Genomic DNA, 18,384 nt, shown 5'->3' on the forward strand with positions numbered 1-18,384 from the left:
TCTCTTCCTGCTCTACCCCATCCCAATCCTGCCCCCAGCACACACTCACTCAGCATCCTGACCACTCCCATCCCAATCCTGCCCCCAGCACACACTCACTCAGCATCCTGACCCCCACCAACACAGTACTGAAACTCTGTACTAGAACACACACAGTACTGTAACTTTTCAAAACGGACCTACACTACACATCCCATACCTGCACTACTGCTATACTCGCACTGCATTATTCACTTTAACTCCCTATAAACTGTGAACTTTAAGAACTTTACCAGCCTTCAGCTATTATACCATATTTGCATTACTGTTTATACGGGTTCTGTTTATACTTGTACTGTCATTCCATCTTAATCACCCACCCCCCCATCACTATTGTACTATTGTCTTCTGTCTCACGTGTGTCTATTTGTGTATTGTACATATAGTGTCTCTCGTTCTTTTATATTATATATCTATTTTTTTGTACTTGCTGTATTTTTTGGGAAGGAGAGTAACGTAATTTCAATTCTCTGTATGTCCTGAACATATGCAGTATTGACAATAAAACTACTTGACTTGACTTGACACTATCAGGGACAAATAAAACTTTTAATATTGTTTCTGATGTTTTTTTTTTTGTAGGAGATAACTAGCAGCTAACTAGATGTTGGGGTGAATCCTGATGATAACACAGTGTGTAATTGTAAATATATGATGCATACTATCAAAACAGTTCACTCAAAACTAGAAAGTCTCCAAACTAGAAAAAAACACATGTAATTATTTAGTAAACAAAAAAGTGTTAAACAAACCAGAATATATTTTAGATTCTACAAAATAGCACCTCTTGTTCAGAGATGACAGTTTTGAACATCTCTGCTGGATTTTCTCAGTCAGCTTTATGAGGTACAGTCACCTGGAATTCAGGCTTTCAGTTAACAGCTGTGCTGAACTCATCAAGAGTAGTGAAGAGGTAGAGTTACAGGTATACAGTGAATAGTGAATATTTGAGTAATGTTCTAATCCAGATTATGAGAAGCAAGAACTGCTAAACTAAATAAAGAAAAAAATACTTAGAAGTAATAAGAAATAAGAAGAAATGAAGGTCAGTCAACCGGAAACATTTTACAGACTTAAGTATCCTCAATGCAGTTGCAATAAGCATCAAAAATGTTATGGTGAAACTGGCTCTCATCAGGACCACTCCAGGAAAGGAAAAGCGAGAGTTTCCTCTCTATGCACAGAGTGATTGCAAATACAGCTCGGGAAAAAAGAGAGCACTTAAAAATGATGAGTTTCTTTGATTTTACCAAATTGAAAACCTCTGGAATATAATCAAGAGGAAGATGGATGATCACAAACCATCAAACCACCAAACTGAACTGCTTGAATTTTTGCAACAGGAGTAAAGCAGCATAAAGTTATCCAAAAGCAGTGTGTAAGACTGGTGGAGGAGAACATGATGACAAGATGCATGAAAACTGTGATTAAAAATCCAGGGTTATTCCACCAAATATTGATTTCTGAACTCTTAAAATTTTATGAATATGAACTTGTTTTCTTTGTATTATTTGAGGTCTGAAAGCTCTGCATCTTTTTTTTTTTGTTGTTATTTCAGCCATTTCTCATTTTCTGCAAATAAATGCTCTAAATGACAATATTTTTATTTGGAATTTGGGAGAAATGTTGTCTGTAGTTTATAGAATAAAACAACAATGTTAATTTTACTCAAACATAAACCTATAAATAGCAAATTATTATTTTTAACAAACAAATATAAAGAAAACATTAAAGTCTTACATGTATGTTCTCTTTTTTGTTTATTAGTTTTTTCGTTTGTTCATAATACATTTTGTATTGTAATTTAAGTATTATATTCATTTGTACACAGCCCCAAAGAAGGGATGACTAATGACCATAATATTACAATATTTTTAAATGTTTTTTATTCTTAATGTAAAATATTATATTCATGATTTTCTTTTAGAAATTCTCACAAAAATTCTCATATTTAATCACTCTGAACAGAGACTGTGCCTTAATGCATGTTTTAAAAGTACTTTTTATCATGCTCTGTGTAATTACACAATCTCACCAAAAACTTACAGCCCATAATTAATTAATAATGTATATGTAATATATATATATATATATATATATATATATATATATATATATATATATATAGTATTGTATGTAATATATTACAATGTAATTGTAATATATATATATATATATATATATATATATATATATATATATATATATATATATATCATGTGTGTATTTATGTGTATATAATTAAACATGAAATGAATGAATTCATACACGTATTTGGAGTCACACAACAATGACAAAAAATACATCTTTGAGGCAATTGAATGTTTATATTTCATGGTTTATAGTTTAAGTTTATAGTAAAGAGAGTGGAGAAAGGTAACATGCATATCAGTATTTATATATATATATATATATATATATATATATATATATATATATATATATATATATATATATTGTCATTCCCATTCCAATCTGGTGTAAAGTATTTGATAGTGTGATTCAGCCCATTGCGCTGTACGGGAGTGAGGTATGGGGTCCACTCAGTCAGCACAGCTACACTAGATGGGACAAGCATCCAACAGAAGTCCTGAATGCAGAATTCTGTAGAATGATCCTAAAAGTCCAGAGAAAAACTCCAACCAACGCATGCAGGGCAGAATTAGGCCGATTTCCTCTGATCATCAACATCCAAAAACGAGCTCTAAATTTCTGGATGCACCTGAAGACGAGTCCCAGTGACACGCTGCAATTTAGGGCGTTACAGACCCAAGAACTGAACCCTGAAAAGAGCTCCCTCAGTCAGCTGGTCCTGAGGCTTATTAACCCTCTAACAGATACTAATAGACAGCAGCCTCAGCCCAGCACTGCTTTACCACCCAAACTCAACATCAGGCAAATCACCAAACACAGTCTGAATGATTATCTGGAACATTGGCAAAAAGAAATCCAAACTCAAAACAAACTGGAATGCTATCGGGCCCTAAAAACAGAGTATAAATTAGAGGAATATCTCCTGACTGTCAGAGATAGAAAGCAGAGACAGATCCTGACCAGGTACAGACTCAGTGACCACAGACTGGCCGTAGAGACAGGCAGGTATAAACAGTCCTGCTGCCCAGAGAGGAGAGACTGTGTGCTCACTGTTCGACAGGTGAGGTCGAGACGGAGATGCACTTCCTTCTACAGTGTGAAAAATTCAAAGCAACACGAAATTTCTTCATTAACAAATTTAATGATTTAATTCCAAATTTTGAAACATTTTCACTATTAGAAAAATTACGGATCACTCTGGGGGAGGGGCACACCGCCCCCCTCGCTGCCAAATACGTCAGTGCGTGTCACAGCCTGAGAGACAGTGGGTAACACCTCAAAATGACCTCTAAAATCCTGGGGACCCCATCCCAGAGAAAATGATTATTATTATATAATTATAATTATTGATAAATGATATAATTATTATAATAATCATAATTACTTTCTGTTATAAATGTTATTATGTCTGTTATGTATGTTCATATACCATTGTTGTTAATTGTTATAATGCTTTGGCAACACTGTAATTCACAGTCATGCTAATAAAGCTACATTGAATTGAATTGAATTGAATATATATATATATATATATATATATATATATAGAGAGAGAGAGAGAGAGAGAGAGAGAGAGAGAGAGAGAGACAGACAAGAACGCAGTCCTATGCAAATGAGTGTCAGGCTTTTCCTTTCACACAAATGCTTTTACAACATCTCCCTCTAGCGTCCAAACCAAACACCGCACTTTAAATCCGTCTGTTCAAACATGAAATTGTTCTAAAATTCCACTTTTCTATTTATCTAATCATACAGTGGTGTGGTCAGTCTGCACTGATGGCTGTAGAAGGCAAATGTTGCTTTATTTTATTATTATTATTTTATACAGACACTGGTCTGCACTGTAGACATGGCTGCTGTGCTCCTCTGGTAAACGTTGCCTAACTTTACCAACCTTTTACACAAAGTTCAGAATTCCTCAACAGTGGTACAAACGCACTATTAAGCACACTTAAAATCCTTTTATTTTCCCAAAAATGGTCACTGCACCTTATAAACTTCACCAGTCAGTAAAGCCACTCCGCTGAAGCACAGAGTTATACAGGAGTTTTTAGTTCTCCAGCATCGAGGCTGGAGCAGTATTAGCATACGCTGCTCATCGCACTAAACGCTAAATCTTTCACTGTTCAGTGGTGAGTATATCAGACTGTAATCTGCGCATTTACCGTGTTAAAACAAGCAACGTGGATTTTAGCACTAGCTAATATCGCCCTGGCTTACCGGAACACCCAGGATTCCTCAGTCTAGCACTGTCGGGCGGCATTTACTAACACTAGCGATTAGCCGCTAATGCTGCTGCACCCAGCCTTAGTGGAAATCTGTAAATCTTAGCTTACTGTAAAAGAAAAAAAGCGCTTTACTTCACCCAAATAAAGTTTTCAGAAGAAATCTGTGTAGATTAACATCTGGCACTCGTTTGACTTAGTTCTAGTTCAATTACACTTTTCTTTCCTTATCTTAGCTTTTAGTTACGCCACCCCCCACCACCACCCAGCGGCGAGACCTCCTGAATTAGAAGGAAAACATGTTGACAGCCCTGTTCCTTACTAGTGTTGCATACTACTCCTTATGTATACAAATAGACCAGAAAATGAACGTTTATTGAGGGTGCACTTTATAATCCAGTGCACTAGGATCCTTCCTCATCCCTCATTACCTTTACAAACCTCCTGAAGACAGAGCTTTTCAAAGAGCACTTACTCTCCTAACACCTCTAACTAACTACCTTCTACTACCAGATCAGGAGAATCTCTCACTATCTTTAATAAACTCCTGAAGACAGAGCTCTTCAAAGAGCACTTACTCTCCTAACACCTCTAACTAACTACCTTCTACTACCAGATCAGGAGAATCTCTCACTATCTTTAATAAACTCCTGAAGACAGAGCTCTTCAGAGAGCTCTTACTCTCCTAACACCTCTAACAAATGAACTACTTCTAACCTCATTTTCATTCCACTTTAACCCTTTGGAATCCTAAAATGTTGTTGCCTTGAACTTCTACATCCTGTATTGCTAATGTTCATCATGCAAGTTGCTTTGGATAAAAGTGTCTGCTAAATCCAATGTACTGTAATGTAGTATAATGTAATGTAATGTAGTATAATGTAATGTAATGTAGTATAATGTAATGTAATGTAGTATAATGTAATGTAATGTAGGCATGCAAACACTGATCACCAACAGCAATTAATACATTCAACAGACAAGAGACATCTCACATTTTATAAAATATGTAGTTTTATTGCATCAGGAGAATGTGTTGCTGGTTCTTTTTGTATCGTATCAAAATCAATATGAATATATCTAACACGTTAAAAACAGTATAAAACATTAAAAAAACTTTAAAAGCATTTAAACAAATACAGCATTCCTTCATTTTACAGGCACTTAAACGGAAACTCACATCAAAGACCTCAAGTCATCCCTAACCTTTCCATCTGCTATATGAGTACTCTTCTAAACAAAACACTAAAAATAAAATGAAGAATATAAAACAGTACATTTTGTACAGTAAAGACACGAAAACAGGACATTTAAAACAGAGGTTCCTGAAACAATCCTTCTATAATACAATGATGTAAAACTGATCAGTGCATGTTTTAAACAACAAACGTATGCTAATCTGTACTCTGCACTCTGTACAACGTACTCTAAAGTTGAGTGAACAAACATCTTTTCTTCCTTTTCTCCTAACTGGAAGGCACAACCTATACAACAAATGAAGAATTATTCACACGAGCTTATTCCGGAACAAAAGTCTTAATTCCAGCTTTCTCACACGGTCCACCCATTGGATGGGATTATAAGTAGAAAAGACACAAACACACAAATCCAGCCCTCGTGGAGAAGCAGCCCTGGCTGTAGTCTTGCAGACCGTCTCGCATTCTGTAATTTTGTGTCTGTTGGTCCCACACTCTATATCCCTCTGACTCTCTCTCTCTCTCTCGCATGCTCTTTCACGCTCGCTCTCTCTCACTCTCTCTCACACCTTGCTGTCGGAGGGAAGCTCGCTGAGGGTGGTGACGATGTCGCTAAAGGAGACTCTGTCCTTTGGACTGGCAGCCCAGCAGCGCAGCATCAGTTTGTAGATGCGGGAGGGACAGCCCTGTGGAGGATTCAGCTTCAGTTTCCCCTCCTGAAGCCCTGAGAGAGAGAGAGAGAGAGAGAGAGAGAGAGAGAGAGAGAGAGAGAGAGAGAGAGAGAGAGAGAGACCACGGACATTAGACACGGCAGGTTTATTTATAAATCAGGGATAAAATATAAAGACATAAAAACACATTAAAAACAAAAACGTAAGGCTGCACGAAAAAAACAAACAAACAAAAAAAATTGGAATGTGATTAATATGCACTTTTTGTGCAATAAGTTACCTTGGGTAGAAATGGACCAAAATAAATTTATTTGGCTGATTATAAAAAAAAAATGTCTGTATAATGAACACAGATTTTGCCACTTTTTAAACTACTACCTGAATTAATAATAATTTTGTATCGTTTTTTTTTTTTTTTTTTTTAAGAAATTATTGTTATTTCGCATAATTTTGGTTGCCAAAAACTGGGTACATCCCTAATATATATAGTAAATAATATATGCCTCTGGTAGATAAGACCAGAGGTCTTGTCACAGACAAGGAGAGCATACATAAATAATAATAATATCCCAAATATGATTTAACAACACAGATACAATTGCACATCGTGCAATGAGACTCCTGCACATGCTCAACAGTGCGATGGTGATGCTGAAACAATATATTGTGAAGCAGGTCTCTCTGTCGCGCTCGGCTTGACGTCAGGGGTTCGACCCCGTGTGAGGAGTGGTGTGTTTATTTATTTATGTTTTCCTTTCACAACGTGCAAACACCTTTAAATCTCAGTTATGCAAATACATCGCCTTGCCTAGTAACCACCTTAACAACCACTTAGCAACACCATAGCAACCGCCCCAGATACCATAGCAACACCTTAGCAACCACCCCAGATACCATAGCAACCACCTAGCAACACCTTAGCAAACACCTAGCAACACCATAGCAACCACCCCGGATACCATGGCAACACCTTAGCAACCAACTAGCAACACCATAGCAACTACCCCGAATACCATAGCAACACCTTTGCAACCACATAGCAACATCATAACAACCGTCCCAGATACCATAGCAACAGCATAGCAACCACCCCGGATACCGTAGCAACACCTTAGCAACCACCTAGCAGCCACTTAGCAACGCCATAGCAACCACTATGGAAACCATAGCAATGCCTTAGCAACTACCTAGCAACACCTTAGCAACTACCTAGCAACACCATAGCAACTACCCCAAATACCATAGCAACACCTTTGCAACCACATAGCAACATCATAACAACCACCCCAGATACCATAGCAACAGCATAGCAACCACCCCGGATACCGTAGCAACACCTTAGCAACCACCTAGCAACCCCTTAGCAACACCATATCAATCACTATGGATACCATAGCAACACCTTAGCAACCACCACAGACACCATAGCAAGCCCCTAGCAACATCATAGCAATGACCATAGTGATCGGTGGGAGGCATTTTAGCTGCACAACCATCCTGCGTTTCCTTCAGGAAATGCACTTTTCTAGTTTATTTATATTTATCTGTTTTAAGATGAACTGCATCACCATAAAACAAAGTTTGAGTGAACTCAAAATCTGTTGTGAAATACACTAAATACCATCATCATAAAATCCACACTACTGTTCAACCTCCTCTAATAATGTACAGCTTTAATATGGTAAACTTTTACAGTTGATTCTTTATTTTCTTACCTTTTACCACATCTTCATCAGACACATCAGCATGTGGAAGCTCCCCAAAACTGAAGACCTCCCACATGAGCACCCCGAACGACCACACGTCCGTCTTAGTGGAGAAATCATCCTCAAACACCGACTCAGAGGGAAGCCAACGCAGGGGGATCCAGGCCTGACGATAATTATAATACTCACTACACACACACACACACACACACACACACACACACACACACACACACACACACACACACACACACGCGCACACACACACGCGCACACACACACGCGCACACACACACGCGCACACACACACGCGCACACACACACGCGCACACACACACGCGCACACACACACGCGCACACACACACGCGCACACACACACACAAAATAATAATTAAATTCAACTTTAAATGATTCATATTCACCCTTCTGTAAAAAAAAACATTATCTGAACTAACCTCTTGTAGACGTCTTTGCTGAGGCCCAGAGAAGATACTCGGACCTGCCGCTTGGCGCTGATCAGGCAGTTACGTGCAGCCAGGTCTCTGTGGACGAAGCGCTGATTGGAAAGGTGTTCCATTCCCCGAGCAACCTGAAGACACACCGACACCTGCAGAGAGAAACAAGAGACACTGGGGGTGTGAATGTGCACATGAACATAACACAGAAAAGGCAAAGATTTAACTACAGATACAAAACAGGTTCACAGGATTTGATATTGGTCAGAAGGGGTGGCCAAACTTCTGCTTCATGACCTTTATCTCTTTTGTTATTTGGGAAAACACAAAAGATGGACTGTACTGAAAAGTACAGCTCAAACCACATCAAGTTCGCTGATGACACAACTGTAGTTGGCCTCATCAGCAAGAACGACGAGTCAGCATACAGAAAGGAGGTGCAGTGGCTGACGGACTGGTGCAGAACCAACAACCTATCTCTTAACGTGGATAAAACCAAGGAGATGGTTGTTGACTTCAGGAGAGCTCCAGGTGTCCACCACCCGCTGAACATCAACGGCTCTGCTGTGGAAATTGTGGATAACACCAAGTTCCTCTGTGTTCACATTGCAGAGAACCTCACCTGGTCCCTCAACACCAGCTCCATAACCAAGAAAGCCCAGCAGCGCCTCTACTTCCTGCGGAGACTGAGGAAAGCACATCTCCCACCCCCCATCCTCACCATGTTCTACAGAGGGACTGTAGAAAGCATCCTGAGCACCTGCATTACCGTCTGGTTTGGGAATTGCAACACCTCAGACCGCAAGACCCTACAGCGGATAGTGCGGACAGCTGAGAAAATCATCGGAGTCTCTCTTCCCTCCATCACTGAGATCTACACCACACGCTGCATCCGCAAAGCCACCAGCATTGTGGACGACCCCACCCATCCCTCACACGGACTCTTCGCTCTGATGCCGTCCGGCAGAAGATACAGGAGCATCCGAGCCTCCACTACTAGACTCTGCAACAGCTTCATCCACCAGGCAGTCAGACTTCTCAACGCACAGAGACAGAACTGAACCCCCACCCCACGCACAGAGACAGAACTGAACCCCCACCCCACCCACCACTCACCCAACACACTCGCACAAAACTAAACTGTACACCCCCCCCCCCCTTTACACAAAACTAAACTGTACACCCCCCCCCTTTACACTCACAAAGAACTGAACTTCACCCACACACACACACCCAGTCAGCACACAGAGGCTGACATGACTTTATTTGCTGCACTCTTAAAAACTATAAACTCTACCTCAGTAACTGCTGTGATTATATATGTTCTATATGTTACAGTATGTCACACATCTCTGCACCTTATCCCCACTATACACTTTATTATACCGTATCGGTACTGCACTGTCCTGTCTTTAAATTGTCTCGTCTTTTGTATTTATTGTATTTATTGTTATTTAGTGTTATAATTTTATAATTTTATGTTGCACTGTCGTCACTCCTGCACTTTATGTTGTCTATTGCTTGTGGTTCTATGTTGCACCATGGTTCCGGAGGAACGTAATTTCATCACACTGTGTACCTGTACTCAGATATAATGACAATAAAAGCCTCTTGACTTGACTTGGAAATCAAAACCTCTTTAACGTTCTGCTCGTCCATTTGGTAGAACACATTTTGAATCTTTAATATGTAATTAATGAAGTTGCTAAACTTTGATTTGATTGCATCATCTCTACCAATTGACAGAGATATTTTAAGCTAATAAAATCCACTAGGAGTTTATTCTGTCATTGACAATTTTCGGTACTCATCCATGAATCAATTCACACATGCAGATTCTTTTAGGTTGAATTTTTGAAGATTTCAGAAGTTTAATGAACAGAAATTAGTAACTTTATTTTTTGTATGTGTGGGATTTGTTAAGAATTTACAACAATGTGTTCTCAAACTTTTAAAAAAGGTTTATATTTTATATATCTTTTTTCTTTTAGGTAAAATTTTTTTTTTTTAATTGGGAAGGGCATTAAAGGTTTGGAATATTTAAGAACTGTGCAATTTGTAAGTTGCATTTTGGAATATAAAATATTTCATATATGATATATGATATAGCGCTTTTTACAACTGATTCTGTTGCAAAGCAGCTTTATTCATTTTAATCATTTGCTCTTCTCAGTTAGCAGGGTAATTTTGCACACTGTACACGTACAACTTGTTTAATCAAGTAAAACAGCATGCCTGGCTGTGTGCAGTGATCTGAGTATAGGAAAGCACTACATCACTGGTCTGTATGAGAACACCTTACCTTCTGCTTGGTGCTGAGTGGCCTGTTTTTGCCTTTCTCTTCTTTACTCTTGGACATTTTCAAGTATTGCTTCAGATCACCCTAAAACACGAGAAACACAATTAAACGTGTGTCATCTGAAATGTGTTAAAATATGGACGAAAAAAAAATAAACTGTACCCAAAAACTAAATTAATTCAACATAATTTGAACTACTACTTTGTTGCCCAAAATATGAATAATATTCCCTTTTACAAACAGTTAAAATATTTCAGACAAAATATTTAGTAGGATTTATTAACACTGACAGACAGGAAATGGAGGAAGAGCATGAATTACCATATCAGCATATTCCAGAATCATGTAATATGGCTCCGCCTCTCTGCACATGCCCAACAAGCGCGTGATGTTAGGATGGCCAAGTTTAGCAAACATTTCACACTCGCGACGGAAATCCATCTGCAGCTGCTCATCTCGTGTCTGAAGACTCTTCACCAGAACCACAGTCTCCTCCTCATCCTCAGAGCTCTTCGCCTTGGCCAGGAACACCTCCCCAAACTCGCCCTTACCTGAAAACACAGATTCAAGATTAAAATAAGGTTCAGTAGGTTTAGTGCTGTCACTATGAGCAGGAGGTTGCAGGTTTGAATCCCCACTCATGCAGCTTTACCATCAAGCTGCCGGCGCTCAGAGGGAGCACAATTGGCCCTGCTCCCTCCGGGTGGGTACAGTAGATGGCGCTCTCTCCTCACCATCACTCCTAGGGTGATGTCTGCAGCACAGGGCGTCTGTGAGCTGATGTATCAGAACCGTGTTGCTGCGCTTTCCTCCGAGCGTTAGCGCTGTGATGCTGCTCGGTAATGCTGCATCAGCAGCAGCTCGAAAAAAGCATGGCTGACTTCACATGTATCAGAGGAAGCATGTGTTAGTCTTCTCCCTCCTGGTGTGTTGGGGCATCACTAGTGATAGGGGGAGTCCTAATGAGTGGGTTGGGTAATTGGCCGTGTAAATTGGGGAGAAAATGGAAATAAATTTATGAAAAAATCAGGTTCAGTTAATGAAACCAATCAGTTCAACTAATAATTTAGCTGACTAATCTGACGGGTTTGATTAATTGATTAGTTAACAGCTGTTTAAGCCACCCCTCTTAAATCACTGCTTCCAGTGAGCAAGACATTCCAAAGCACATTTCACCTCACCTGCTTAAGTCTGCACACCTGTGCACTATTTGATTCAGTTTAAACAGACTCTGGTTTGTTTGTTCTCTTGGTGTGGCTTGTTTCAGCAGGTGTGAAAACAATAAAAGCACAGGGCGGCTGGTGAGAAAATTATACGATTATTATATATACAGCTAAACGGCTGTTCAAGAGCAGTTTAACCTGATATGTTAGCGAGACAATTACTAATATTAACTAATGCTGTCTCTGCTGCTGATCCATGCTAAGATATTTTTACACTGAACGAAGGAACACCTTTAGGCTTAAGCACTTAATTAAATGTAGGAGTGTGAACTGTGTGTGGGTGAGAAGCCGTTACCCCTCCCCCAAAGCGTTCCTGTCCCTGCACTTAGTGTAGTGCAGTGCTGTTACAAACATTCAGACAACATTGAAATTTGTCCGAAACAAGTCAACAAATCATAATAATCAACCATGTTTGTTGACTGTTTATTAATAATTAAGTGGACAGCAGAGGTGATTGCTTTAGTACTGCAAGGGAAGCTCAGTTTCCCTTGTGATCAATTATATACTGTTGTGTGTGTATATGTCATTGACCAAAAATTGAGCGCGTTGTAGCACATATTTAGTCAGAATCAGCTTCTTATCACTGGTAACGAAGCAGCTTTCCTCTCACTCATTCCCGCAGCTTCACAGCGCTGCTTTAAACAGTGCGGACGCTCAGAGTTCAATAGCGAATGACGAGACGAGTCATTGGATAAATGCTGGACTTTGTCCCGCCCATCGGACGCTCAGTGTCTCTGGGGGTCTATGGGGCAGTGGGCTGGCCTCGGCCGGCCCGGACGCTCAGCTTCTGCATAATGATTGGATGATCACTTTTTGATTGATAGCAAAATAAGCGAATCAGCGATCTTTTAGTGTAAACATCCGCGCTGGGAGCATTTAACTTTCATTCTGTTCTGAGTTGAACCGGAGACTTTCATTTTCTTTGTAAAAAAAACGACTAGCGACAAATTGAGCTTCTACTTCTGCTGTTTTTGTAGCTTCTTGTGTTTGGAGACTGACTTCAATCACACTTTCTGACTTCTATCGCTCTTTCTGACATTTATCGCAGTTTCTATCCAGCGGGTGCTGCTGAGCCCCTTCACCGTCACAAAGCACTCACAGACGGACACACTTCACACTAGCCTCGCTCCAGTCTCTAGCTAGGTAGCGAGCTGCAGATAATATCAGGCAGTTTTAATGTTGTGGACGGATTTTGGCGAAGTCATTTGAGAGTCTTCCTTACAAATAAAAACTTAAGTTTTTAAGTTAAACAGCAGGACAGATCAACTCCTCAGATTCATTTGGTGTAAAAGGTGGGGAAAAGTAACAGGTCTTTTCAGCTGTTCTGGTGTGATAATGTGAGCTGGCTGAGTGGAAGTGCTGTAACAAATAAAATGTACTGTTGGCCTCTTGATGAAACGATCTCAGGGAGGGTTTGTTTGTTTGTTTGGGTTTTGTGCCATATCAGCAACATGATGGCTATTTTATGGCATCAACAATGTTCATATCTTGAGCATCACAGAACTTAGTGTCTTCATATGAAGGACTTCCAGAAAATTAAGTATTTTAGCTGGTGGAATAGTTTCAAACAGTTCTTTCACGTTTGTAACCCTATAAAAGTCCTTTCTGGTGGTTAAAAGTGCAGGGCAGTCTACTAAGATATGTTTAATTGTTAGAGGAGTATCACAGAACTGGCAGGCTGGAGTCCGTTCGCCAACCAGGAGGTGACGGTGGGTAAGAGCAGTATGTCCAATTCGGCACCTAGTCATGACTGTCTGTTCTTGTCTATTAAGGAAGTCCATATTGCATTTTCTATTTATGATTGGTGATATTTCATACAGTTTATTTTGTGGAGTGCTGGACCATTCATCTTGCCATTTTCTTCTACAGTGAAAGTCGACGAGATAGTAGGCATCTGTAATTGGGACATAGTTCCAAGAAAGGTCCTGGTTTCTTGCTTCCCTTGCTAAAATGTCTGCTTTTTCATTGCCCCCAATGCCACGATGTCCAGGAACCCAACAATAGAGAATGTAAAATCCCCGGCTGTAGAGGTCTCTGTCTGAGGCTAGTAGTTCTTGGAGAACTGGGTGGTCCATGTTCAAAGATTCCAGAGCAGTGATGCAGGACTTTGAGTCTGTACAGATAACAAATTTTTTGTAGGAGCTAGTAGATATATATCTGACAGCCAGGAGGAGGGCATGAGCCTCCGCCGTGTATATTGAAGCATGAAATGGGAGGCGGATGCTGTCACAGTAATCATTGGTGGTAAAAGCAGCACCCACGTGAGCCTCTGTTTTTGATCCATCAGTAAATACAAATCTATGTTCTGGGAAACTGAGTCTGACTGTATCATATGAAGACAAGTAGTCAAGAGGAGACATATTCCGCTTCGACAGTTTTGACAGGGTCTGTATTATGTTAGGCTCCCTCAGAGTCCAGGGAGCAGGCATAAGGAACTTGGTAGGGCTCTCTGGAATATTGAAGTCAGACAATATGGGACCTATACGCAGGCCAAAAGGCCTGATCAGATTGGGTCTTATTTCATAGAGATGATCCGGTGAAACGCCAAAGACTGCTTGGTACGTTGGATTATTCCTGTTTTCTTTTATCCTGAGAGCTGTTCGCAAGTTGATCTGGAGTCTTCTGATAGGTAGAGGTAGTTCACCCGCTTCCACGTGCAGGCTTGAGATAGGAGACGTTCTGAAGGCACCCAGGATGAGCCTGAGGCCTTGGTGGTAGACTGTATTAAGAGGTTTCAGGTATGAAGGTCTAGCAGCTCCATAAACTGTACTACCATAATCAAAACGGGGTCGTATGAGAGCAGTGAAGAGGCGTTTCAAAAGTCGTACATTCGCACCCCATCTGGTATTTGCTAAGACCTTTATAAGCTATAGGGAGTTTAGGCACTTCTTTTTAAGGAACTGAATGTGAGTCTTAAAGTCTAGTTTGGAGTCCAGCCACAGCCCCAAAAACCGAACTGACTTCTCGACTTTCAGAAGTTCATCATCTAAGAAAAGTCGGGGTTCCGGATGTAGAGCCCTCATTGTGCAAAAATGACAACAAACAGTCTTAGATTTGGACAGCTTAAAACCATTTTGGAGAGTCCATTTCTGAATCTTATTGATGGACAACTGGAGCGATCGTTCAACATGTGCCATATATCTGCCTCTGCTGCTAATACAGAGATCATCCACGTATTGGCAGATCATGACATTAGGATCCAAGTTTTGTGCAATACCATTGATTCTAATATTGAACAGGGTTACAGACAAAACTCCACCCTGGGGCACGCCCTGTTCTTGATAGTGTAGGTCCGAGTGGGTGTCATTTACTTTCACTCTGAAAAGGCGGTTATTGAGATAGTCCGAAATGAACATAGGGAGCTGTCCTCTGAGTCCCATGCTGTGTAAATCCTCTAGGATCCCATGCCTCCACGTAGTGTCATACGCCTTTTCAATGTCAAAGAACACAGAAACAACATGTTGCTTACTGACAAATCCATCACGAATAAATTTTTCCATTCTGATCCGATGATCCTCTGTGCTCCTTCCCTTCCTGAAACCACTCTGGTATTTACTCAAAATACTGTTTGTCTCCAGGAACCACACCAGTCTCCGGTTCACCAGCCGTTCAACAGTCTTACCCAGGCAGCTTGTAAGTGCAATTGGCCGATAACTGTTTGGGTCAGAGGGATCCTTTCCTGGTTTAAGAAAAGGAAGGACCTCAGATTCCTTCCAAAACTCAGGGAATCTCCCAGCCGACCATATTCTGTTAATGCATTGTAGAAAGTAGAAGAGAGACATATGAGAGAGGTGTTTAAGGAACTGGTAATGGATGAGGTCCGGACCCATTGCGGAATCGTTTGCAGAGTTTATGGCCAACATCATCATATGATTCTCTGTTAGTGGTCTGACAGCAAACGGGCAGCTGCTCTCTAGACAATCTGATTCTGTTAAAGTCCGTCTGATAGTTCATTGCGGATGAAATGGATTTGAAATGTGCAGCAAGAGCATTAGCAATGTCCTTTTCTGAGGTTAAAAGGCGATCCTCAGTCTTGATGTGACGTAGTTGGGAGGGATTACCTTTATTCTTCATGTTTTTGACCATATTCCACACAAGTCTTGATGAAGAAGTTACTTTCACCGTCGAAACAAAGGCCTCCCAGGAACTTCTTTTGGCCTGGTTGATGATCCTTCGAGCTTGTGCCCTGGAGATTTTCAAAAGGGTCAGGTTCTGTGCGGTAGGTTGGCTGCTAAACTTTCTCTCAGCTTTTTTCCGTGCTCTTATTGCAGATTTGCAATCGTCATTGAACCACGGATTTCTACGTTTCCTGGCCTTCCCTGAGGATTTGGGTATTGAATCTGCTGCAGAGCGAAGAAGGATATCCGAAAACTGCTGTATAGAGTAATGTCTAGCCAGATCAAGATGCTGTAAGTTGCAGTCACACAAATAGCTAAACAATGTCCAATCTGCCTTTTTAAAATTCCATTTCTGTTTAGATGCTGTGCCGAGCCTGTTCTGTATGCCAATGAGTAGGGGAAAGTGATCACTTCCACAAAGGTCGTCCGCTCTTTGCCAGGTCATGTCAGTATAAATTCCCGGAGAACACAAGGAGAGATCAATAGCAGAATATACTCCATGTCCTGGGTGAAGGTATGTATTGGAACCTGTATTTAATAAGCACAAACTGCTTGAAGTAAGCAGGTGTTCCACCAATCTGCCTGTAGGATTTGTACGGACACTGCCCCATATAGGGTTGTGGGCGTTGAAGTCCCCCAGCATAAGAATGGGTGAGGGTAATTGATCTATAAGGTTGTTCAAATCCTGGTTTGAGCATTTGTATTTAGGAGGAAGATAAACAGAACATAAGGTTATAGTCTTGTGAAGGGAAATCCGGATAGCAATGGCCTGGATGTTGGGTAAGTAAGTTGAGTAGCCCTTTAAAGGGGGAATAAGAGATGTATTTATCTTGATTTCTTGCAGGCAAAAGGCGACTGGGTCTATTTCTGCTGTCAGGCGTTGAATCTCTGCGAAATTAGCTCGAAGACCTCGACAGTTCCATTGAATGATCTTACTATGGGACGTTATTTAGGGAGAATTAATGGGTTAGTCCGTTGTTTGGTCCTTGGGGATGGACTGCGGGGTTTTGGGCTTTGCGGCTTCTAACATTTCAACATCTCTTACAACGTCTTTTCTTTTGTCGCTGTCTAGACTCGTGGAAACTTGTGTGGCTGCTTTTTTCTTTGTCTTGCCTCTTGTTTCAGTTGCATCCGTTTTACGGACTACATTTTCAACCTTCGGTTTATCAGCAGATCCCTTGATACAGGTCACTACCTTTGGGTTGTCATCCTTGATCCAGGTCAAATTTGTTTGAATCTCCCTACTCATAACTTTCTTAACTTTGGTGATCTCAGCAAATGTTTTCTCCATCCTGAAAACCGGAAGATTTTCAATTATTCTCCTTGCTTCAACATAGCTGACTTTTTGATGATGTCGAACTCTTTGTATCTCCTTTTCTTTTTGCCATACTGGACAGTCTTTGGCTGCAGCACTGTGTGAACCAGCACAATTCACACATTTTGGTGGATTTTGGCATCCAGGTCCATGATCTTCCTCACCACAGTTGTAACAGATACTGCCATTTCTGCAGTTTGTAGCACCATGCCCATACTTCTGGCATTTATAACACCGTAATGGGTTTGGGATATACAAATCAACTGGAGTTCTTAGGTATCCAATATTTATCTTATCTGGTGGGGTAGGTCGATTGAAAGTGATTATGTACGTATTTGTTCTAATAGTCGTATCTTGCCTTTTTATGATTACCCGCTTAACTTTAATAATTCCCTGTCCTTCCAATTCAGCCTCTATTTCTGCTTCTTCCATCCCCTCTAGCTCTTTAGTGCGAATCACACCCCTGCTGCTGTTCAAGAAGGGATGTAACTGAGCTCTGCATTTAACACCCACAAATTCTGAGATACAAAGGAAATTATCAACCTGAATTCTCTTGTCACATTCAACCAAGATTTGACCTGATCTCAACTTTCTCACACTCCTAACTGTACCTGCAATACTTTGGATTGACTTCTGAATTGCAAAGGGCGAAAGTCTGGACAGAGGATAGTCCGGAGTTAGCGATTCCAAAAGGATGAACCGCTGCCAATTATCTATACTTGTAAGACCAGCAACACAGTGATCATGGGTCTTATCTAAATCTATACATTTCCGTTTAACTGTTGTTTTATCCATATCGAAAAACACAAAGATTCATCGGTCCTACTCCCCACCCACCTCGGAGCCCAACTGGGGGGTGATTCAGGCCGCGGAAATCCAGCAGCTCTGCACCAGGGATATAGGAACGGTATACTCAGGCAGACATTAGATTTGTAAAGCTACCCAATTGACCCTCAGCCAGCGCCTTCGAGAGAAACTCCAAGGCAAGTCCTGACCAGCCGATTGATTGGAGCGGGCCACTCCAACCTCTCGTCTAGGCGAA

The 18,384-nt window shown here is 40.7% G+C and overlaps 1 protein-coding gene across 1 annotated transcript in view; it reads right to left on the minus strand.

The window, feature by feature from the left end:
* Positions 1 to 5,349: 5,349 nt before the first annotated feature.
* ptk7a (protein tyrosine kinase 7a) overlaps positions 5,350 to 18,384 on the minus strand; it is a 44,351-nt gene continuing 31,316 nt past the window's right edge. The window contains exons 16-20 of the mRNA XM_049465675.1: positions 11,008 to 11,237; positions 10,690 to 10,770; positions 8,388 to 8,539; positions 7,941 to 8,119; positions 5,350 to 6,278 (exon numbers count right to left, since the gene is read on the minus strand). Coding sequence (XP_049321632.1) covers positions 6,118 to 6,278; positions 7,941 to 8,119; positions 8,388 to 8,539; positions 10,690 to 10,770; positions 11,008 to 11,237 — 803 coding nt within the window. The 3' untranslated portion in view covers positions 5,350 to 6,117. The remainder of the gene's footprint in view (positions 6,279 to 7,940; positions 8,120 to 8,387; positions 8,540 to 10,689; positions 10,771 to 11,007; positions 11,238 to 18,384) is intronic.

This window comes from Astyanax mexicanus, chromosome 16 (genome assembly GCF_023375975.1).
Source record: "Astyanax mexicanus isolate ESR-SI-001 chromosome 16, AstMex3_surface, whole genome shotgun sequence".
Lineage (NCBI taxonomy): Eukaryota > Metazoa > Chordata > Actinopteri > Characiformes > Acestrorhamphidae > Astyanax > Astyanax mexicanus.